At 41.4% G+C, this 23,487-nt stretch overlaps 1 protein-coding gene across 4 annotated transcripts in view; it reads left to right on the top strand.

Annotated features, from left to right (window-relative positions):
• Nucleotides 1-23,487, top strand: part of SPECC1L (sperm antigen with calponin homology and coiled-coil domains 1 like) — a 142,628-nt gene that overhangs the window by 77,306 nt on the left and 41,835 nt on the right. For all 4 annotated transcript variants that reach the window (XM_047827678.1, XM_047827674.1, XM_047827675.1 and 1 more), the window contains 3 exons: nucleotides 2,901-2,992; nucleotides 8,613-8,703; nucleotides 22,551-22,634. In XM_047827678.1, coding sequence (XP_047683634.1) covers nucleotides 2,901-2,992; nucleotides 8,613-8,703; nucleotides 22,551-22,634 — 267 coding nt within the window. The remainder of the gene's footprint in view (nucleotides 1-2,900; nucleotides 2,993-8,612; nucleotides 8,704-22,550; nucleotides 22,635-23,487) is intronic.

Below are 23,487 nucleotides of genomic sequence, written 5' to 3'. Positions count from 1 at the left end.
TGATCTCAGGATTGTGAGTTTGAGCGCCACGTTGAGTGTGGAGATTACTTAAAATCTTAGGGCTTCTGGGTGGCTTAGTCAGTTAAGTGTCCAACTCCTGATATCTGCTCAGGTTGTGATTTTGAGGAGGTGAGATTGAGCCCCATGTCGGGCTCTGTGCTGAGCATGGAACCTGCTTGGGATTCTCTCTCTCCCTCTTTCTGCCCCTTTCCCACTCACTCACATGTGCTTGTGCTCTCTCTTTCTCTTTCTCTTTCTCTCTCTCTCTCTCTCTCTCTGTCTCTCTCAAAATAAGTAGACATTTAAAAAATAAGTAAAATCTCAAAAAAAAAAAACAACTAAATATAATGTGTCGTAAAATTTATATTTTCTTCTAAAAATTCTTTAAACTTCATGATAGGCTTTATTCTAATTCACTCTAATAATAGAGTTTCTATAATCTATGTTCTATGACTATACACAAATCAGTTTTCTTTGACTTAAAATCAGAGCAAAAGTCACTTGTATACTCACACACACTGTTGGTACAGATGTTTTGGAGGACAGTATCTTCCAATTTAAAATGCCATATTCAGAGACCCTGAAGTTCTCATACATAATACTGGAACAAGTTTATAAAGATCCATAGATACAGCTATACACACAAAGTTTTCAATGTAACGTTGTTTGAAAAAATGGAAAACCTGAAAATTGCTTATGTGCCCATTTAAAGGATTAAGTCAGTTATGACCCATTAGTACAATAGAATACTGTGCATTTTTTAATAAGGATGAGGTCAATCTCGAAGTACTGATGTTAAAATATACCTGCAATACTTTATATAGTAAGTTGCAGACTAGTATTGTATAGCGTGATTTTGTTTTTTAAATACGTAGATTTTTGCACTAAAAGTGCAGAAAGATGCACTTGGAACTCTTGTTAGTGGCTACCTCTGGGTAATATGATGGACTAAGATGAAAGAAAGACTTACAAAAATCTATTCTTCTAAAATGAAATAATAGCGGAATGTCTACACTAAAAGTCATGCAGTTATTCAAAATATTGATGAAACGAGCTCTAATGCAAAAAGATGATAAATCTGCTTCTATACTGATCTTTTTGAAAAAACAATATTATAGGGGCGGGCGCCTGGGTGGCTCATTTGGTTGAGCGTCTGACTTCGGCTCAGGTCATGATCTCTCAGTTCGTGAGTTCAAGCCCCGCGTTGGGCTCTGTGTTGACAGCTCAGAGCCTGGAGCCTGTTTCAGAATCTGTGTCTCCCTCTTTCTCTCTGCCCTCCCCCACCCCTCTCTCTCTCTCTCAAAAATAAATAAACGTTAAAAAAAAAAAAAAAGAAAAAGCAGTGTTATAATAAAATATATCTAAGTGACTCAGCAGTTCCACTGCTTAATTATATGTGCAAAACAAGTTAACATAAGTATTCAGATAGTTGTACACAAGTGTTCATGGCAGCACTTTTCACAACAACCAAAATGTAGAAACAACCCAAATGTCCATTAATCGATCAGTGGATGAACAGAAGAATATGGTGTGTCCATCTGATGGAATATTATTCAGCTATAAGGAGGAATAAAAGAAGTACTGATACATACTACCATGTGGAAAACATGCTAAGTGAAAGCAGCCAGACACAAAAGACTTCAGGTTGTAAGATTGCATTTATAGGAAATAGGCAGAATAGGTAAATCCATAGAGACAGAAAGCAGTTTGGCGGTTGGCAGGGGCTCAGGTAGAGATCAATGGGAAGTGATTGCTTAATAGATACTGAGGTTCCTTTTAGGGTAATAAAGATGTTTTATAACTAGGTAGAGGTGATGATAGTTACACAATCTTGTAAATATACTAAATACCATTGAGCTATATATTTTAAAATTACTTTCTGTTATGTGAATTTTATCTCCTTAAAAAAAATGAATCTAAAAATAGCTGTTTAAGGGACGCCTGGGTGGCTAAGTCGGTTAAGCATCCAACTCTTGATTTTGGCTCAGGTCATGATCTCATTCATGGTTCATGAGATCAAGCCCCCACATCGGGCTCTGAGCTGACAGTGCAGAACCTGCCTGGGATATTCTCTCTCTCTCTCTCTCTCTCTCTCTCTCAACATAAATAAACTTAAAAAGAAATAGCAATTTAAATATAAGTGCTTGGCTGCCTTAAAAGGTCCACAGTGATCTACAGTGATCTACTTCTTCATCTTTTCTCACTGTGTGATATGTCTGATTTCATTGGTTTGTCCTGTTTTGTATTTAATTTAACTTCAAATGAATAACCATTTTTATGCACCCTCTACCAGAATTTGTACCAAGCCCAAGTATCTAGAAGTGAGTAAATTATGAATCCTACTTTTGAAGAGTTTAGTTTAGAGAGGGAGACTGACATGCGAGTGAATAATTACACATCATGCATTAAATGCAGACCAGAAAATACTTGTGAAGTGATGAACTCCACAGGAGAACATGAGAAAAGATGAATAGGAGCCCAGCGTTCCTTTGTTTCTTGTTTTTGTTTTCCAGTGTTCCTTCGTTGAATGTGCATCCACTGTGGGTCAGGCTTCTCACCTGATGCCTTTATGGAAATACTCCTCTTGGGTTTTTTAAACTTGAATTTCATTGGCTTATGGAGCTCTTTAACTACAAAAGTTAATTAAATGTCAAAGATGAAATGACTGGCATAACCAGGGTTGAGAATCAACGCAAGGACTCTGAGGAACAGGCAGTCCACCTAGTGTCAGGAGAAGCACCACCTGCTAGGCACAACTGTGTATGTGTTGTGGAGGTTAGACGTCAGGACGGTTTCCAGGGGAGCCAGAGCATTGGATAATTTGGGAACCTTTCAGGGGAGACCAGTTATGAAAGCGTCCACTGTACGGTGATACACTCAGTATTTGTTTGTTTTTGTAGTACCAAACCCTGCTGCAGCTGCAATTCCTCGAACGCCTCTGAGTCCAAGTCCTATGAAAACCCCTCCTGCAGCAGCTGTCTCCCCTATGCAGGTAAGTGTCCATGACCATGTAGGCTGTGAGGACCTCAGCACTTGAAAGTCCTCTTCACAGTCATTTACAGTTACGTTAGGGGGGCAGTGACAACCTCATGAGGGATGTACTTGGAATTGTGAAATGTTGTAAGTATCCTTACATTGAGATAAATTATGTAAAGGTCAATTGTGTTGCTCTTCTGAAAGTCTCCAATAATAGCAGTAGCTAACAGGGGTTGAGTAATTGCTGTGTGTTCTACACTGTTCCAAATGCTTTATAATGTGAATTCATTTAATCCTTAAAACAGCTCTATTGAGTATTTGGTACTGTTCTTACCCCTAGTTTTCACATACAGAAACTGAGGCCCAGAAAGGTTAAGCAGCTTGCTGAGGATCATATAATGAAGAAGTAATAGAACTGGGATTCGAACCTGGGCATGTGGTTCCAGGGACCATCTCTCTAAGTAGAAGCTGTAGTTGGCATGTCTGAGTCTCTACTACGTAACAAATCACTTCAAAGCTTAGTGGCTTAAGACAGCAGTTGTATTATTTTTCACATTTCAGTGTTGACCAGGCAGTTCTTTGCTGGTTTTGCATGGGCTCACTTCTGCAGCTGTATTTAGCCGTAGGGTGGTCTGGGGCCTGGGTCACCAGGGATGGCTGGGTCACTCTCTCCATGTGGTCTTTCCTCTCAGGTTCCTTCATGGTGCAGTGTCTCAAACTCCATGAAGGTGAATGTGGAAGTTAGCAAAGCCCCTTAAGACCTAGTCTTGGAACTTGGACAGTGTCACTTCTGTCCCATTCTTTTGGTCCAGCCAAGTCATAAAGCTAGCACAGATTCAGAGTGGGAGGGTTCTGCACAAGGCATGAATTCAGAAAAGTGTGGTTCATTGTGGACCATTTTATATCACAAGGGCATTGCTAGCACAAGGGCATTGCTAATCCATTATAGACAAGTCTCCAAAGTTGCTCTTCGACCACTGTGGAAATGCAGACCAGAAGCAAGGCAGATGGCTATTGCTCTGTAGTGCCCAAGAGGCCCTCTCACTGTGCTCTTGTTGGTTAGCTGCTTTTGGAAAGAATGGCTCTGGTGGAGTTTTTCCACTTAGGTGAGAGTAGCCAAAGAAAAAATGGCCTTCAACCTAGTACCCTGTGATACAGGGTAGCCTTGGCCATAGGGTTTGGGAGCATTTTATTTGTGAGTGGAGACTTTTGTTCTGTGTTAACTATTATTGGCCATGTATTTTGCTAATGAATACTTTTTTTTTTTTTTTTTTAACTTTCTCCTGTGTGACGTTTGGGGTAAAAGTGCACTCCTGCATTTGTAATGCTGCAAGTTAGTGGCTCTGTATTTGCATGTATATAGAAGGTGTTATGCTCTTAATTTACAAGAAGGCAAGGGAATTCCATATCCCATCTATAGATGTAATGCTTTTTTTTTTTTTTTTAATGTTTGTTTATTTTTGAGAGAGAGAGAGACAGAGTGCGATCAGGGGAGGGGCAGACACACACACACACACACACACACACACACACACACACACACAGAATCTGAAGCAGGCTCCAGGCTTCGAGCTATCAGCACAGCCCAGTGTGGGGCTCAAACTCACAAACTGCGAGATCATGACCTGAGCCAAAGTTGAACGCTTAACCGACTGAGCCAGCAAGGTGCCCAGATTTAATGCTCTTTATGTGCTCTCTGTTAATCACACTTTTTCTAAAGACCTCAAGATACAAATAAAAGCAAAATAAAGGTGCAAAGTATAAACTTCAAATAAGGTGAAGTTTCTTTAAATGGTATATGTCAGTTGAAATTTAATGTACAAAGCATGACTTTGTAAATCTTTGTAAAGATAGGAGGTAAAAGATCTCTGTAAGTTGAAAAAGTTAATAATTACAAGTCCCATTTAGTAGCTTTGTAGTCCTTGGTTATTTATAGTTAGCACAGTGCTTCTCAAACCTAATTGTGCATAAAAATCATAGATTCCTGGGCTTCATCCTAGTGAATGAGAATCTCTATGGAATAGGGCCCAAGATTGGCATTGTTAGTTTCCAAAGCTCTTTGAGTGGGAATTCTTCTAGCTGTGCAGGAGTGGCGGCCAAATTGCTCTACCACCCCAAGCAACTTGAGCACTGGACAAATTATAGGAAGCAGTTATATTCAGACACATACAACAGGCAGTACAAGACTGTGATCCATGAGAACAAGTTAAGAAAAGTCCTGCTGGGTCCACACGTGTCCTGTAGGGAGGTTTCAGATGGTGGTACAGGGGAGATGAATCCAGATAGAGCTGGGAAGGGGGAACTAGTTGGGTCTGAAGAGACCCAGATCAGCATTCAGGAAGAATGAGAGAGCTAGAATTTGCAGGGCAGAGGACCTGGGAGAAGGGAGCTACACAGAGGAAGGGTCTAGAACTCTGCAGAGGCATCCCTGTGAGTCTTTGCTTAAATGCCAGTCACAGGGTGAATTCTCACAAGGCTGCATGAACAATTTTCAGGAAATAGAATTACCAGGGAGCTGTCAAGCAAACACTTCCCATAGTTCACACAGGGCAGGGAATCGTTTGAGTTGTCACCGGTCACCATGGAGAAATCTTGCAATACTTGGAACATTCGTTAGAGACCCCTAAGGGGCACACCATGAAGTAGAACTAAATAGCAGCTCTTGAGTAAACACTATGCTAGACCTACCTTAAAAGACCTTAAAAATAAAGCTCAAAAAGACCTAGGAGATCCATGAGTAACTGGGGTACTCAACCTCTCAAATACTTCTCAGTGACTTTCACCTTCTGGTAGTCACACTCTTATGGAACCATGTTGGCTGGACTTCCTGACTCACTTCTGATGAATAGAGTATGGCAAAAGGCATGGGATGTCACTTACAAGGTGAGGTTATAAAAAGATTAGCTATGTCTTGAGGACCCCTCTTGCTAACTCTTAGATCTAGTCACTCCAGTGAATAATTTAAAATTGAAATACGGGGGCTCCAGGTGGCTCAGTGGGTTAAGTGTCTGACTTAGACTGGGGTCATGATCTCACAGTTCATGAGTTTGAGCCCCACGTCGGGCTCTATGCTGACAGCTTGGAGCCTGGAGCCCGCTTCGGATTCTGTGTCTCCCTCTCTCTTTGCCCCTCCCCCTGCTCGCACTCTGTCTCTCTCTCTCAAAAATAAATAAACATTAAAAAAATTTTTTAATTGGAATACTTAGCAATACATTTAACAAAATACTGTACAAGATCTGTACAGTGGAAAGTATAAAACATTGCTGAGAGAAATTAAGTAATAAATGGAGAGATATATTCATGGATTGGAAGACTCGTTGTTATTATCTTATAGTTCTCCCTTACGTTGATCTGTAGATTCAGCACAATCCCAATGACAGTCCTGCATGCTATTTTGTAGGAATTGATAATAAAAATTTAAATTTATATGGAAATTCAAAGGACCCTGAATATCCAGAGCATCTGGGGGATAAAAAAGGAAACAAATTTGGAGGACTTATACTACCTGATTACAACACTTACAGTAATCAAGACAGTGTGGTACCAACCTAGTTTGTTTATTTATTCATTTTTACAAAGTCTTTATTAAGCTGGTAAACTCCCCATCCCACAAATAGCTAGAGTACCAGAAGTTGCAGTTATTGACGTAAGTTTAAACATAGACATTAGATCAGCAGAATAGATAGAAAATCCAGCAATAGGTCAGTTGATTTTCAACAAAGGTGCCCAGGTAATTCAATGGAGAGGGATAGCCTTCCCAACAAAGGATTCTGGAACAGCTAGAATCAACATGGGGAAAGAATAACCACAACCATTACCTCAAGGCATGTATAAAAACTGAAACTGGGGCTCCTGGGTGGATAAGTTGGTTAAGTGTCCGACTTTTGATTTCAGCTTAGGTCATGCTCTCACAGTTCATGAGTTTGAACCCCGCATCGGGCTCTATGCTGACAGTGCAGAGCCTGCTTGGGATTCTGTCTCTCTCCCTCTCTCTCTGCCCTTCCCCCATGTTCTCTCTTTCTCTCTCAAAATAAACTTAAAAAAAAAAACAAACCAAAAAAACCTGAAATTGACTGTAGACCTAAATGTACATGCTAAAGCTACAAAACTTCTAAATGAAAACATCAGAGAAAATCATCCTGACCTTGGAGAAGGCCAAGATTTCTTATTTAGGACACAAAAAGAATGAATTATAAAATAAAAGTAATAAATTGGGCATCAAAATTTGAAACTGCTCTGAGAGATAATTAAGAAATGAAAGACTGGAGGGGTGCCTGGGTGGCTCAGTCAGTTGAGTGTCTGACTTCAGCTCGGGTCATGATCTCACAGTTCGTGAGTTCGAGCCCCACATTGGCCTCTGTGCTGACAGCTTAGAGCCTGGAGCCCACTTCTAATTCTGTATCTCTCTCTCTCTCTCTCTCTCTCTCTCTCTCTCTCTCTCTGCTCCTTCCCCGCTCATGCTCTGTCTCTCTCCTTCAAAACAAAACAAAACAAAAAAAACATTAAGAGATGAAAGACTGGGGAGAATATGATTGCAATACATTTATCTGTCAAAACACTTGTATTCCAAGATGTATTTGTCTTCCTGATCGAAGACAAACCAGTAAATAGCAGACAAAAGATTTTAACGTTTATTTATTTATTTTTGAGAGAGAGAGCGCCAGAGAGAGAATCCAAAGCAGGGTCTGTGCTCGAACTCACAAACTTCGAGACCACAACCTGAGCCAAAGACAGATGCTTAACCAACTGAGCCACCCAGGTGCCCTGCAGACAAAAGATTTTAAAAGTCCCTTCCTAAGAGAAGATACACAAATGGCCAGTAAACACATGAAAAGATGTCCAACATCATTAGTCACTGGGAGGTAAAAATTAAATTTACAATAAGATCCCATTATGTACCCTTTCAGATGGCTAAAATTAAAAGACCATATCAACTGTTGATAAGGATGTGAAGTTGAGCCGTGTATACTTTCCTCCTGGGAATATGAAATAAGTAGTTTGATGCTCACTAGATGAAAAAAAAAGACTGGGGAAATAAGCATGACAGAAAGGACAGAGATGTAAACACCATGGACTGTGTGAAGATAAGTAGTTTGGTGGTATTTGAGCATTACCTAGAGATGGCAGGAGATGAAGCAGAGGAGAGAAGGTATAAGATCAGAGATGGGGAAGCCAGTGGGGAAGCCACTGCAGTGGTGCTGGATCAAGATGACGGGTTGTACTGGGGCAGTTGTAGTAGGAGCACATTTCATATTTAGCTGATTGGTATGTAATATTTAAGAATTTTCTTTAAACAAAATAATGAGATCACACTCAAAATACCAGGGGTCAGTGATGTGGGGAAGGAAAGTATGACTATACAAAAGTCATGGGAGGCATCCTTGTGGTGATGCAAATGTTCTCTATCTTGTGTGTATCAGTGTCAGTATCCTGGTTGTGATACTATACTGTATATGTTACCATTGGGGTAAACAGTAATGGGCACATGGGATATTTCTGTGAATTTTTAAAATAGTGTATTGATTGCATTATATGCCTATAAGCGTGTGTATTTACTCTCTACAACATTGACTTTATTTGTGAGTCCCAGCTCTAGATTTAAGCTAACTTTGATACTGTTTATCTTATGATTTCAGAGACATTCTATAAGTGGGCCAATCTCTGCATCCAAACCCTTGACAGCGCTGTCAGATAAGAGACCAAACTATGGGGAGATCCCTGTTCAAGGTATATCTGTCACAGTCTTTCACTTTCGCTATTCATTTTTTATTCTTTAGACTTTTTTGGCTAAATAAATTTTGATTTTCTTTGTTCTTGACATTATTTCAACTGATCTGGTATATATCTTTATCAGAAGTTTACTAATTATATGTCTTAGTTATAGATGGGGAGATTAGTTATTAATAAATGCATCTTGGAGGACAGCTCTCTCGTAGCATTACAGTAGGCAGTGGAGGGTCCACACCATTACTGGACACTTTATTTTCATAGTTCTTCATGGGGTACGTACTGGCCTCTGCATTTTATAGCTACTAAAAATGAGGTTTCAGAAAGTTAAATAATTTAACACAGGTTAACATAGTTCATGAATAGTGGGCCCAGGCAGCCTGACCAAAAAGCCCATTCTTTCAACCTCTGTATTCTGTATTACTGTCCACAAGAGGAAACTGAGACTCTGAGACATGAGGTCCAGATAAGGTCCATTCCTTTGTCCACTGGTAAGGGTTTTGGCCATTTTCACACAGCTTGTGGTAGAGCCAGTACCAGAACCCACATCTCCTGCCTTTGGAAGTGAGAGCTCCTTCTCTTACCTACACTGCCTCTTCCTGTATGGTGCTGAAGTGCACTGGAGAAGTGGTTTCTGGCATTGGGGATGGTGCTGTGAGATGCAGATGTCGGACTTCTTTTGCGGTAGGCATGGATGTGCTCAGGGGTGCACATCCCTCAGGAGCCTGGAGCTCTTCTCACTGATGCATGCTGGACACCTCCATGTGTTTCTCTGCACATTTTCTTGGTTGTGGCAAGTAGCTTCTAAGCGTGAGACTACAAAGTTTAGCAGTTTTGGGGAGGAAATAAGCAGACTTGAGAGAATTAACCCTTTAAAGAACCCAGAGGATGCTCTATGGATTCCATGGAGCACCTGGTGCAGGAGGCATTCCTTTTGGCAATGGAACTGGCCCTTTGCAGCCAGTCTTGAATGTTCAGATGAACTGGTTGTGCCCATATTTAGGGACAATGGAACACAAGATGGTGCTGCTGCTCCCTTCCCTGTACAAAGGCTTGCCTTCTACCCCTGCTTCTTTGCCCTGGTGCTTTCATCAATCATGACTTGAGGTCTTTTCTCCTCTCAGAAGGTCCTTTTGTTAATGGAAAAAAGAATAGAAGGTATCAAGTCTCTGTCTACATCTTGACCATGTTCTCACCCTTCCCTCCCGGATGAATTCATTAATGATTATGTATGTGTAGAGTGCATATATCATCAGCCTCGTGTGTCCTGGCCATTGACTTCTTTGAGGCTGTCTTCTCATCTGTGAATTGGAAATAATCACAAACTTCTTAAATCTCTCTCTTCCTGGGCTCTTAAATCCACTCTCCGTCTTTCACCCTTACCATTCCACCAAGGTTGCTTCTGTCAAGGTTGTCAGTGATGTTGTGGTTCTAACCTCTCAGTCCTCATCTGCTGTGAACTGTAGGCAGCATGTGGCCCTTTTGAGCACTCCCTTTTCTGGGATGTTCTTTTTGCTTTCTGTGATGCCCATTCCTGTGTCTTCTCCCTCCCTCCCAGGCTGCTCATCCATCTCCTGTGCTTGCTCCCCTTCCATGACCTGTCAGTGGTGGTGTGCCTCTGAGCTCAGTCCCTGGGCCTCTCTTCTCTCTCTGTACTCACGCTGTTACTATATTCTTTTTCATGGCTTTAACTGTTATTTGTCAAATGGATATCTCCAGTCTGTTTCTCTCCCCTAACTCTAGACTCATCTATCCAGTTGCCTATTCAATATCTCCGTTTTGATATTGAATGCTCTCAGACTGAGTGTGTCCAGTACAAGATTCTCGCATTTCCTAAACTTGTTCTACCTGTAATCTGTCTTCTCCGTCTCAGTTAATGGCAGTTTTATTGGAGTCGTCCTTAACCCCCTTCTTTATCTTAGACCCCATATGTGAGAACTATGTGGCTTTTTTTTTTCATGATCAAATCCATTTTTTAATTGGAGTATAACTGACATGTAACATTGTATTTGTTTCAAGTATACAACACAATGATTCGGTATTTGTATTCCTTACAGAATGATCACCACGATAAGTCTAGTTACTAGATACCATCTGTCACCATTACAAAGTTACAAAACTGTTTCATTCTTTAGGAAGCTCCATTGGCTCTGCATCCAGATTCGGAGCATTGCTCTTCCCTCTACCACCATCTCCCTGGTCAAGCCACCATCATTTCTCACAAGGGTTCTGGCAAAAAGATTCTTAATCCCCCTTACAGTCTATTCTTAACCCTTCAGCCAGCGTAATCTTGAAAAATAGAAATTGTAATACGTCATTCTACTCAAAACCTTCCCCTAGTTCCCCATTTCTCTCAGAAGAAAAGCTAGAGTTCTCTTAGTGGTCTCTAGGCCCTCCCAGTGTGGCCTTGGTTGCCTCTCTGGCCTTCCCACATTTCTCTCTCAGTCACTCTGTTCAGCCACATGGGCTTCCTTGTGCTCCCTGGGCACTCAGGCACGCTCTTGACTGAGGAGCCTTGGGCTGGCGTGTCTGCTGCTGGAGTGCTCTGCTGTGTGTCCGGACAGCCCACTCTTGCCTTCCTTCAGTTCAGGTGAGGTGTTCTAGTCTCACCTCAGCTGGACCCTGCATGCCATACTTAAAATTATAAACCACACTCTCCTTCACATGCCCTTTCCAGGACCCCTCTTCCCTTTAAAAAATTTTAACTTAGTACTTATCCCTTCGGGCAGGCTACATAGTTGACTTGTCTGTAACTTTTATTGTCTGCCTCCTCCCTAAACCGGGAGGTCCGTGATTTCAAGGATTTATAGTCTGTTTGGTTCACTGAGGTATCTCAGCACTTGTTACAAAGTACTGGGCTCTTGATAATAAATTGTAAGATGAGTGAATGAAGTTAAAGCCTGTAAAAGGCTTAGCATAGATTTTAGTCCACAGTAAATGCCCACTGTTAGATTTTATTACTATTATGTGTGAACTTAATAGCACAAGAGGCTGAGAAGGATGGCTCTTTATTGTCTGAGTACAAGATTTTAGTTCATTGCAAGGCAACCAAGGTCTCTAGAATTTTGCTTAGCTGCCGGCAGGTGGTTGTGAGAAAGCATCACTACACGTTATGTTTTGGGCATCTATAAGCTGCAGGCACTCAGGACAAAAATAGAAGCCAAGGGTTCAGGAGCACTCCCACTCAGCTGCCTGTTGCATGTGCCCTAGTTCTATCAATAAAGTCTGCAGTCAGCGCCAAGTTCAGTTGGAGCCAGGAGCCACGATACCACAGCCTTTGAGAATATGTATAAAATAACCCTGGGCCAGTGACAGGCCTATAGGAGAGACCCCTATCTTTAGAGCCCTGAGGTGATCCTTGGACACCAGAAAAAACCGAGTCCCCATGTCACAGTTGGAGAAAGATGGGGATGCCCCATGCTGCAGTGAGAAGTGACTCAGGGCCTTCCAAGCTTCCGAAGGCCATGCTGAAGCTGACCATGGGAGCCTTCTCCCCTTTCAGCAGCTACCTTCCCAGGCTCTTCTTGATCGGCTCGCAACTAGGCAAGGTTTACTGGGGAAAGCCAGAACCTGCAGTGTTTCTTGAACCTACTTGTTGACAAGACTTACTTGAGTCGTTTTGTAAAATAGGGAATCCTGGGCCTCACCTCAGATCTACTGCCATATCCTCTCTAGGAAAGGGAGCTTGGAAACTTCATTTTCATAAGCACCCCAAGTAATTCTGGGAAAGGACAAATTGGGGAAATTGGGCAAAGAATATTATTTAGTTTTTCCTATTAACTTGGCTTTTGTGGGTACAGAATGGGGGTGTGGAAGGTTGGTGGGCCAAGGTTATTGACACAGACTAAATGTGTTAAATGTCTCCAGGGCTCTGCTGAATGCAACATTTCCCTGGTTCTCCTCATTTTATTATCTGGTAATGTATCAAATGATAATGCTATTGGGTATGGGGGTATGTGGTCAGTCTGTGTTAATTCAGGTCTCCTTCTCCACTTTAGACTGTGCTTCATGGGGCTTAGCTGAAACAGCGCAAATACAAGAGAGAGTGGGCAACATACCTAAGTGAATTTTATTTTTAATGTTTATTTTTGAGAGAGAGAACACAAGCAGGGGATGGGCAGAGAGAGAGAGGGGAACAGAGGATCTGAAGTGGGCTCCCATGCTGATATTGAGCCTGATGAGGGGCTCGAACTCACGAGCCCACGAGATCATGACCTGAGCTAAAGTCAGAAACTCAACTGACTGAGCCCCCAGGCACCCCTTTACTTAGGTGAATTTTATTTGAGAATTTGTTGATAGTGTGATCTTTTATTTTAAACAGTCATTAGAGAAAGAAACCACGTATAAAACAAAGAACAACTAGGGGGCTTGGGTGGCTCAGTTGGTTAAGCATCCGACTCTTGACTTCAGCTCAGGTCATTATCTCATGGTTTGTGGGATTCAGCCCTGTGTTGGGCTCCACACTGACAGCACAGAGCCTGCTTGGGATTCTCTTTCCCTTGTTCTCTGCCCCTCCCCTGCTCACTCTTTCTCTCATTCTCTCTCAAAATAAACTTAAAAAAAAAAACAAACCAGCAACTAAGAACAACCAAGTGATTCTTGGTCATAAAAAGCCACCATGGTTATCCAAACTGTGATAAGAGAGTAGGATTTCTAGGCTCTCTCTTGAAGCACTTTTCTTCCTTGATGGTTTCTTTATGACATAAATTAAAGAACAATGTATAATTTTCATTTTGAAAATTTCAGTGGCTTCATTACCAAAATTTTAAAAGGTGCTGCCTCTTGTTCTACTACACTTAAGTTAGAGAATTTGGTGTTTTTGTCAGTTAAGTATATTATAACAGGTATAGGGGTTTTGTGTTTGCTCTATTTTAGCATCATGCTTATGTGTCAGTTGCAGAAAAATGTTTCAGTCGTGAAATCTTATCATAAATGGACTAATCAAATGCTGTTTGGTTAGTAATGTTGGTTAGGGTCATGATTGTGCCCCCTCAGTGACTCTTTGTAGATAGGATATGAGTTAGTGTTTATGGCCTAGTAAGCAGGAAAGGATAGATCTGCTAACCAGATACATGCATACAGGTGGTTGAAAAGGTGTTTACTGTCCCCACTTGCACAGTGATCTTATAAGGTCCAGAGTGTTAAGCAAAAGACCTCAGCTGGATGTTGCAGGTGGTTGGGGGAACCTAGGTTTGCTTAGTATCAGGGTGACCTGGTGAGTGTCCTGTGTCGTGGCTCAGATATTTGGTATCTGTGAAAGTTGATTAATCCAAGTGTAGTTATATTCTGTAAAGAAATTCATACTTTATGAAAAAAATTTTTATTTTAGAGCAAGTGTGAGTGAGTGGTGGGGGGAATGGAGGGAGAGAGGGACGGGGAGAGAGAGAGAAAGAGAGAGAGAGAGAGAGTGAGTGAGTCAGAGTCTTAAGCAGACTCCATGCTTAGTGCAGAGCCTGCCACAGGGGTTGATCCTGACCTGAGATCATGACCTGAGCCAAGATCAAGAGTTGGACACTCAAACCAACTAAGCCACCCAGGTGCTCCAAAGAAATTCATACTCTTTTTTTCTTTTTCTTTTTTTTTTTAATGTTTGTTTATTTATTTTGAGGGAGAGAGAGAGTGCATGTGCACACACAAGCCGGGGAGGGGCAGAGAGAGAGAGAGAGACAGAAAACCCCAAGCAGGCTCCATGTTGACAGCACATAGCCCCACGTGTGGCTCGATCCCACCACTGTGAGACCATGACCTAAGCTGAAATCGAGAGTTAGATGCTTACCCGACTGAGCCATCCAGGCGCCCCAAGAAATTCATACTCTTATCATCTGTTTAAGTTGTATTACTTAAATCTAGAGATGTAAAAAAGTTTCAAAACACAGTATTTTGAAAACATTGATTTATGGTAAGGGTGCATATAATAAATGTGATACAAAGGAGGTTTTACTAGAAAGCCAAATCTTTGTTAAAAGTTATAGTCTCTTTTAAGTTAATGTAAGTAAAAGCAAAAGAGCTTTCTGTTTACAAAGTTTCACAGTAATTTTCATTCTTCAGAGGATAGATCTAAATCAGATTCTGGATCTGATCCAGCCCTAGATCCAGCTCTAGCAGCACAATTCCTAGGGAAAATTCAAATAGACATACTACTACACTACCCTCTTTTATTTATAGTCTAGTGAGTATCTACCTATTCACTTTGAAACATTCCCCTTCTCCGCCCCTGCCCTTCCCTTCTTTTTCTCTGTAGTTCTTGGTATTTGTCTTGATAAACCAGAGTATCTAGGCTCATATTTTTTTCTCAACATACTATTATGAAAAATTTCAAACATACAGAAAAGTTGGAAGAAATTATATAGTGGAAACCCACATCTTACTACCTAGATGCTATAGCATTTTGCTGTGTTGACTTTATCATATTTATCCATCCCTCTATCCATCTTTTTTTTAATGCTTTTTAATGCTTTTTTTTTTAATGCTTTTCAAGGTAAGTTGCAGTCGGTACACTTGAGCATGCATTGCAATATTTATTTATGGTGTTCTCTCAGCCTTTAAACTCTTGAGATAAGTTTAGCCTTACAGAAGAGTTGGAAAAATATTACAGAACTCTCTTACACTCTTTCCCCAGCTTCCCTTATGTGAGCATCCTATACAACCATAGGGCAGTTATCAAAAATAAGAAATCCGTATCATTACAATATTATGAACTAAACTACAGACTTTGGATTTCACCAGTTTTTCCACTGCTGCCCATTTTTTATTCCAGGGTCAAATCCTGGGCCCCACTTTAAGACTTCGTTGTCTTACCTCCTAAAGTCTCCACCAGTTTATCAGTCTTTCTCTTTCATGACTTGGAAGAATACTAACCAGTGAACTTTTTAGAATATCTCTCAGTATGGGTTTGTGTGGTATTTCCTTCTGGGGTTGAGGTTGTGTACTGTCGGGAAAGCACCCCGACAGAGGTGAGGTGCCCTTCTCAGGGTATCATCATATCAGGGGCACGTAAGGTCAGTACATCTTACTACTGGCGATGTTGGCCATGATCACTTGGTTAAGATGGTTGGCTGCTGGTAATTAATAAATATCCTGTTCCTGTTTAAACTTTCTTTCACTGCTTTTAGCATCTGTTTGTGTATTTTGCCTGCAGTAATTATTACTGTGGTGTTCTATACCATGATTTTGTTTTCTTTCTTTCTGTAAGGAATTATTTATATTATTATATCTATTCTATTTATAACATTTATTTGTATCAGTATAGACTCATGGGCATTTATTTTATTCTTTGGGTTGTAATCTCTTACTGTTATTTCTTTTGTTAAATTATTTCAACTTGGGAGCCACTGGGAACTCTTTCACATTGATTCCTTGCTCTTTTTTTTTTTTTTTTTTTTTTAAATGTTTATTTATTTTTCAGACAGAGAGAGACAAAGCATGAACGGGGGAGGGTCAGAGAGAGGGAGACACAGAAACTGAAACAGGCTCCAGGCTCTGAGCTGTCAGCACAGAGCCCGACGCAGGGCTCGAACTCACGGACCGCGAGATCATGACCTGGGCCGAAGTCGGCCGCTTAACCGACTGAGGCACCCAGGCGCCCCGATTCCTTGCTCTTTTGACACAGCCCCCCTCCCCTCAAAAGCACTTTCTTACTTTTGGGCACCAAGTGATCCAGATTTGTTCTTTTTCCTCTACTAGCTCTGGAATTAACCACTTCTCCAAGGATCCCTGCTTACTTTTATTAGAGAATAGTATTTGAAAACAAGATCTGGGTGCTGGCTTTTTGCTCATTGAGGTTTCAATGCCTCCTGTCCCTCTCTGGATGGAGCTAGGAAAACTTTGCATGTATACCAACCCATGTGTACATACACATATGTATTATTTCTATATCAAAAACCATGAGTTTGTGCTGATGTCTCTGACTCCAAGCCAGCACCAAAGGGTGCATTCTAAGCTTTTTCCTATTCCTTATTTATACCTTCTTTCTCCCGACAATGAGAAACCTGGCTCTCATTATCTACAATATATTGACTTACTTGTTGAACCCTCCTGTTTGTATGCAGTAGTTTCAAAGTTGCTACACCATACCCCCGTGAGAAGCAAATCTACCAAAGTACAGTGCACACAGTTCATTTTGTGTTTAACCTTAGAGTATCCAGTCAAAACCCCTGTTTTCTTAAAGATACGTAGATCAGCCCCTTTTTTCATCACTCTCAGTGTGGTTATGTCATGCTTCTGTAATACAGTTAGGTTAATTTTGTCACAGTCTGTATTTCATCCCCTCCCACCCCCCCCCCACCCCCCAGTTCTGGTTGATTAAAAAAAAAAATTGTATCCAGTAAAATTCATTCTCTTCTGTGCATTGTAGGGTGTTTAGCAGTAACCGGAGACATGGTTCTCACAGTTCTGTTTGTCTAATTTCAGCAGAGAGATCGAAACCATAAGCTAAAAACAAATAGGAAAGCCTAGTTGGTCTTGTATGTTTGTCTACTATTTCCATCAGAGACTTTAACATATTCATCATAGTACTTCAAATGCCCTGTCCAATAGTTCCAACATTCTGCCATATCTGAGTCTGATTTTACTGATTACTTTGTGCCTTGACATAGTGAACTGGATTTACTGTTTTTTTTTTTTCTTCTTGCTTTCTGTGTATGAATTCTTTATTGAAAGCTGGACATCTTGTATAGGGCAGTAGATTGTTTTCTTTTTTTTTTTTTTTTTTTTTTTTTTTTTTTTTTTTTTTTTTTTTTGCCTTGACACGGGCACCTGTCTCCATTAGTTGTTTAGTGTGGGAGTTTGAGTTAATCTGTGCAGGAGCTGGGTTGGGTTTGAGTTTTGTTAAGTTGCTGTGATGTCCTCAGTGCATAGCAGCCTTTCAGTTACTCCAGTAATCCTAGTGTTTCGAGAGGGGCTAGTGTTTGGGAGTTTTCTCAATGTCTGCTCCAAATTCAGCTTTAGGCTGCCTTTGCATTGCATCTCAGCTAGGGCTGGTCTCATACTCTTGCAGCTCTTTCAGCTGAAATGTCTTATTTATTCATTTGTTGAGAACATATTTTCTTTTATAATGTTCAACATGTTTGTAATAATAGCTGCTTTAAAATTCTTTTCTGCTGGGGCGCCTGGGTGGCGCAGTCGGTTAAGCGTCCGACTTCAGCCAGGTCACGATCTCGCGGTCCGTGAGTTCGAGCCCCACGTCAGGCTCTGGGCTGATGGTTCAGAGCCTGGAGCCTGTTTCCGATTCTGTGTCTCCCTCTCTCTCTGCCCCTCCCCGGTTCATGCTCTGTCTCTCTCTGTCCCAAAAATAAATAAACGTTGAAAAAAAAAATTTAAAATTCTTTTCTGCTAATTCAACACATGGGTCATCCTTGGGTGGTTTCCATTTCTTTTGAGTGTGGGTCAGTTTTTTTCTCTTTCTGTGTATGTCCAGTAATTTTGGATTGTATCCTGGGTGGTGTGAATCACACATTGTAGAGATTGTTTTCTATTTTGTTCCTGTGCAGAAAATTGGGGTTTGATAGCAAGGAATTAACGTGGCTCACCTCAAACTCCATCCAACCTCTCTTTTCCTTCACTTGAAATACCTGTTCAGTTATTTTGTCCTTAATTCAACTCCTTAGAATCTGTGCTTGTGGTTTTCAGAGGTCAGTGAGAGATTTGGGCAGAGTTTATATACAGAATTTGTGATTCTTTCTGGTATTTCCTCTATTCCCTCCTTTTCCAGCATCTTTGGTTGTCCTGAAATATATCTTCTGCTTCTTCAAGGCAGTAAAGCTGCGGGTTTTCTACCATTTGCCCTGTGTGGCCTTAGCTGGGGTCTACACTCATGCCTGTAGCCATAAACTGGGAAATTTGCCCCCTGCCCTTTCCTCTTCTGCCTGCTTTTGGATTCTCTTTAGTGTCTTTAAGTGGTTGATTTTCTTTTCTTTTCTTTTCTTTTTTTTTCTTCAGATTTTGTACTTGTTTTTGGCAAGAGCATCAGTCTATTTGGAACTACTCTCTGAACAGAAATTGGCTATTTAGGCTCCTATTTCTAAACCCACTATTTTGCCTGTAAATTTGTTTGGGGAGACAATATAGGGACAACTGCCTGTACCTGTTTATTTCTGTGATTTCTAAAATAAGAGAATTAAGGAGCAGACCTAGTATGCTCACGTTATCACTGCCTGTCTGTTGGAGGTAAACAGAACACTTCTATGTAGGTTATCACTTCCTCTGAGCCCTGGATCTCATCCCCTTAGGTTTCACAGATGCTGTTAGCCTTGGACTAGTACCCCCTTCTCCTATATCTTCAACTTTACCCTCTCTACTGGCTCCCTTCCACTGTCATTTAAAAATGCTCACATCTCACCGAGGTTAAGAGAAAGAATTCTCTCCCCTTCCCCACCTCCTGCAGCTACCATACTTTCTCTCTTCCCCTTACACAGCTTGTCCTCTTCCTCTCTCCCCAATCACTCCTCAGCACATTCTTGCCTTACTTTTGTCCCCACCAGTGTATGAGATTGCTCTGACCGAGGTTACCAGGGCCCCCAGGTCACCAAGTTCATTCTCATTAGCTCTGTGCTGATAATTTCCAAAGTGATGTATCCCCTCTGACTTTTCTCCTGAACCTCCGCTGTTGCTCTGCATCTTCCCCTGCATCTCTCATAGGGTTCTCAAATTCAGCATGTTCTCATCTATCTTCCTCCCACAGTACTTTTCCCTTTTCTTGTCTGTGTATGTGGAACCTTATCCGTTGTCACCTCCATATCCATTGGGTCAGCAAGTCTGTTGATTCTGCCTCATTGAACAGCTCTTGAAGCTGTTTACTTCTCTCCATCCCCCCCGGCACGACCCAAGTCCAAGTCGTTCTCATCCCTCCCCTGTACAGTCTAACTCCTCATCCTGCGTGCACTGTTGCCCTTCACTCCACTTCATCCACAAAGATGCTTTCCTAATAAAACCTTCATTGGCTCCTCACTGCCAGCAGGATAAAGTCCACACTCCTTAATTTGGCCTGCATCACCTGCATGCTTGCCCTTGCCTGCTCTGGCCCTTCCAGCTTGCCTTTGCCACCTCATCTGCTCCTTTTCTCCACCCCGTCCTCTGAACATAGCCACCCTGGGGTTGTTTTGGTATGTGCTTAGCACTCAGCTGGGAACACTCTCTGTCTTCCAACCTCTCCTTTGCCTGTATAAAAGCTATTAATTACCCTTCTTGTCTGAACTGAGATGTTATTTCCTGGGGAGGCTTTTCCGGACCTCCCCTCAAGAGCAGGTCACGTCCCCTGTTGTGTTTCCAGAGTCCCGAGTACTTGTTCTTTCCTAGCATCCCTCACTTATAAAGACTTTTTAAAGAAGCCTGGCTTCTGCTCTAAATTCTGAGTCCCATTTCTTGCCTCTTCTCTTCCTTTCTCTGACCTTTGTACCAAGCCCAGTGCCTAGTGAGTAGTGGACATCCAAGGGATTTTTGTTTAATGAATGGATTAGAGACAAGAAAAGCTCCATATGACAATAGAATAGACTCTATTACTGTAAAATATAATCTCTCCTGCTTGCCATACTTGACTGTAATACACTAATCTTACTTCCTGAAAAGAGATAAACTGACAGTATGACATGAAGGTGGAACCCAGCTGCTTACAGCAGGAGTCTTTGGACATGTGCTCCCACTGGGGCAAGTGCCTCTGAGCGAGTGTGAGTCTCACGGTGAAAATACTTCATGGAATGGCTGCAGGCTGTGTTGTGCCTGTTGAGTTTACCACAAATAATTTTGAAAAGAATAACCGAACTGGGGCTTCAGTACAATTTTGTACATTTTCAAAAAGTAGGTGTTGGTATGTGGTAGGGCACCACCTGCTGACTTGAGACACATTTGGATCCTTAGACATGCAGCAAGAAAAGACTTAGCCAGCATTGAGCAAAGGAATCGTGAACTTCGTTTCAGTTGTGTGCCTGTGGTGTGCAATGTTAAAGAGAAAGAAGTCAGGTAATTTAGAAACACTTTCCCTGGAGAGAATGGCAAGGGCTTCTGGCCTTGGCCAGCATGCTACGTGTTTGGGTTCATTTGTCTGTACAACCTTTGTTTTCACTTGCTTCATTTGCTGTGTTTTGGGAGATTAAGAATTTAGGGAAATGACTAGCTGCAGAATCGTAAAATGGAAATTTTGATTAAATTAAAAATGTTGATTTCTGTTTCCTACTATTTCCGTGTTCTACTAACTTTGTTTTGTCTGTCAGACGTTGTGCATAATATGCTTTTCCTGTGAGGATGAGTGCCAACTGCTGACAGGGTTCAGAATTCTGATTGATGCTTGCTTGCAGGCTCTTCGTACAAAGGTGATATTTGTTCAGGATTGGGAAGATGTAATGACTGTAGGCTGTGTAAGTCCTGTCTTCCTTAAGAAAGGAAGTTCATCCTTCTCAAAGTTGTGTGTAATTAGAACCAAATGTTCTTTATACACTTAGAAAATAAATTTTGGAATAACAGAGGTGCTATCCTTGAAAGGTGCCATATGCCATTACTTTTGACATCATGACATTCTGAGAGGAACTATTTTTTTTTTTAATTGTTGGTTCTTAAAAAGAAGTGGTGAATGACCTGTTTGACTAATGTACAGTAAATCTTGTCTTTTCCCTTGTTAAAATATGTTTGTTATAGGGCCATTCTTGGACAGTGAGGCTAAGTCTTCATTAAATGTAAGGGGTGGTGTTTTCCCTCATGCTAATCACATGTCCTTAGGACATGGCAGCCAAGCAGAACATCTAGTCCGTCTGTCCTTGTGCTTGTCGTCCTGGCCTGACTACAGCCTTGTTAGGCTTATAGCCCTAGGTAAGAAGTGTGCTGGTCTGTGTTTGGGGGCTCCCACTCTGGGGTAGCAGGTCCTGAGGAAGTGATGTTGAAAGCTAGACCAGAAGGGTGATGAAAGTAGTCAGGCTATGGAGGAAATGGAGGAGGGGAATAGGAGGGAGGAGAACAGTGCCAGTGTTTGAGGAACTCCAGAAACTCCCAAGATGACTTGTGTTTAGAGAGCAAGGGAGGAGTGGAACAGGGTGCGGCTGCAAACTGGACAGTGGAGGCACTCATTCTCTGCGTCCTTCCTTGAATTTCAGAAATGTCTGTTGCTTCCTTGTTGCCCTCAGACTAAAGTCCACATACTAGGTAATGAAGGCTCTTGTTAATTAGCCTCATTTTCCCTTTAAAGCCCCTTTCTCTGTCACCCTCTCTGATTTCCATATGCCCCATGTTGAGGCCACTGGGATTTTATCGTTCTGTAACTTGAATGCTCTTATACCTTTGTTCTGCTTGTTGTCTGGCTGAAATACTGTTCCCACCCTTCTTCTCTACTAGTAAAGCTCAGCTTTATATCATTATGTTGTTGAAGACCTCCCTGCTGCCTGAAATCAAAGTGAATGGATTCTCACTCTGTGGTTTGATAATACTTTGTCATTCTGTTATTCTAATCGTCCTGTCCTGACTTGTCTCTGGTTGTGTATATGTATGGATTCCCCACTACTGTTAGGCACAGAAGGGCAAGCCTTTGATTTAGCTTGTACTTTTAGACCTACATACAGTAGGGGATCTTTGAATTTTGGTTGAGTTGCGTCAAAGTGGTAAGTAGCAGTCAGTGATTTAGAAGCATTCATCTGTATCAAATCTTATCTCTAGAAATCAAACATTGAATGAAATGTTTTCTCACAGTCCTTGTCTGAGGAAACTCTTTAGTAGACATGGACTCCATAGGGAATTGTTAGAGTGCCCGGGATTGAGAAAGAAGGGTTAGCTTCCAGGGGGACAGGAGGAGAGCTCACCTTCCTGCTGCCTTTGTTACTTCAGAGTTCAGTGTCTGATGTCTTTATTTTGACCCTTCCCATTTTGTGCAGAGCATCTATTAAGAACATCTTCAACCAGCCGACCTGCTTCTCTGCCAAGAGTACCTGCCATGGAAAATGCCAAGACCATCTCAGGTGATGACTTTTATCTGGAATTTCCCTTAGAAAGACTTCCAGAGGTCTTAGTGGTGGTACTAAATACTTTCTCTTTAGACTTACCTAGCTTTTCTTGCCTCTTTAGCTGTTGAGTTGATTATTTTCACTCTGAATTTCCCCTGTTGTATTTTTCAGATTCTATAGAAATCACATTTCATGGCCCTGATTTCAAAATAATCAATTTCATGGCCCAAAACTAGATTGTTCCATTTATTTAACAAGATTTGTGAAGTGCCTAGCATGGGCTAGATGTCGTGCTGAAAATATAGCTTGATACAAAGTTGGTATAGTTGTGAAAGATTCTAGTATTAATCCCAAGGTGTGTCATGACTGTTATTTCAGAGCACACCAAAAATTCTCTGGAAACCAGATTTTTCCAGTATAAAAAAGCCATCCTATAATGATGAATGTAACAAGCTTACTTTGTCTCATAGAGCTAACCCCAGTTTATCAGTTGCTCGCATTATTTTCCCTTTGTGGCCCTTATTTGCCCTTAATAACTCAGCTAGAAATTGGACCAGAAAAGGAGAAATTCCTATAACTTTACCTCATACAGTTAACCTTCCACTTGCATGGGGATTTAAGCTAGCACAGTTTTTATGCATTATAGCCAGATCTTTGTATTAGTGGGAAGTCCAGCCAAAATTACCATCCCAAAGCTCAGATTCCAAAGCCTTTTCTTGCTTTTTTGAATTATTTTTAAAGTTTATTTATTTATTTGGGGGGGGGGGGGAGAGGTAGAGAGAGAGGGAGAGAGAAAATCCCAAGCAGGCTCCACACTGTCAGCGCAGAGCCCAATGCGGGGCTCAAACTCATGAACCATAATATTATG

The sequence above is a fragment of the Prionailurus viverrinus genome, chromosome D3 (assembly GCF_022837055.1).
Source record: "Prionailurus viverrinus isolate Anna chromosome D3, UM_Priviv_1.0, whole genome shotgun sequence".
Classification (NCBI taxonomy): Eukaryota; Metazoa; Chordata; class Mammalia; order Carnivora; family Felidae; genus Prionailurus; species Prionailurus viverrinus.
The sequence above is the reverse complement of the archived record's forward strand: the minus strand, read 5'-3'. Positions and strand labels throughout refer to the sequence as shown.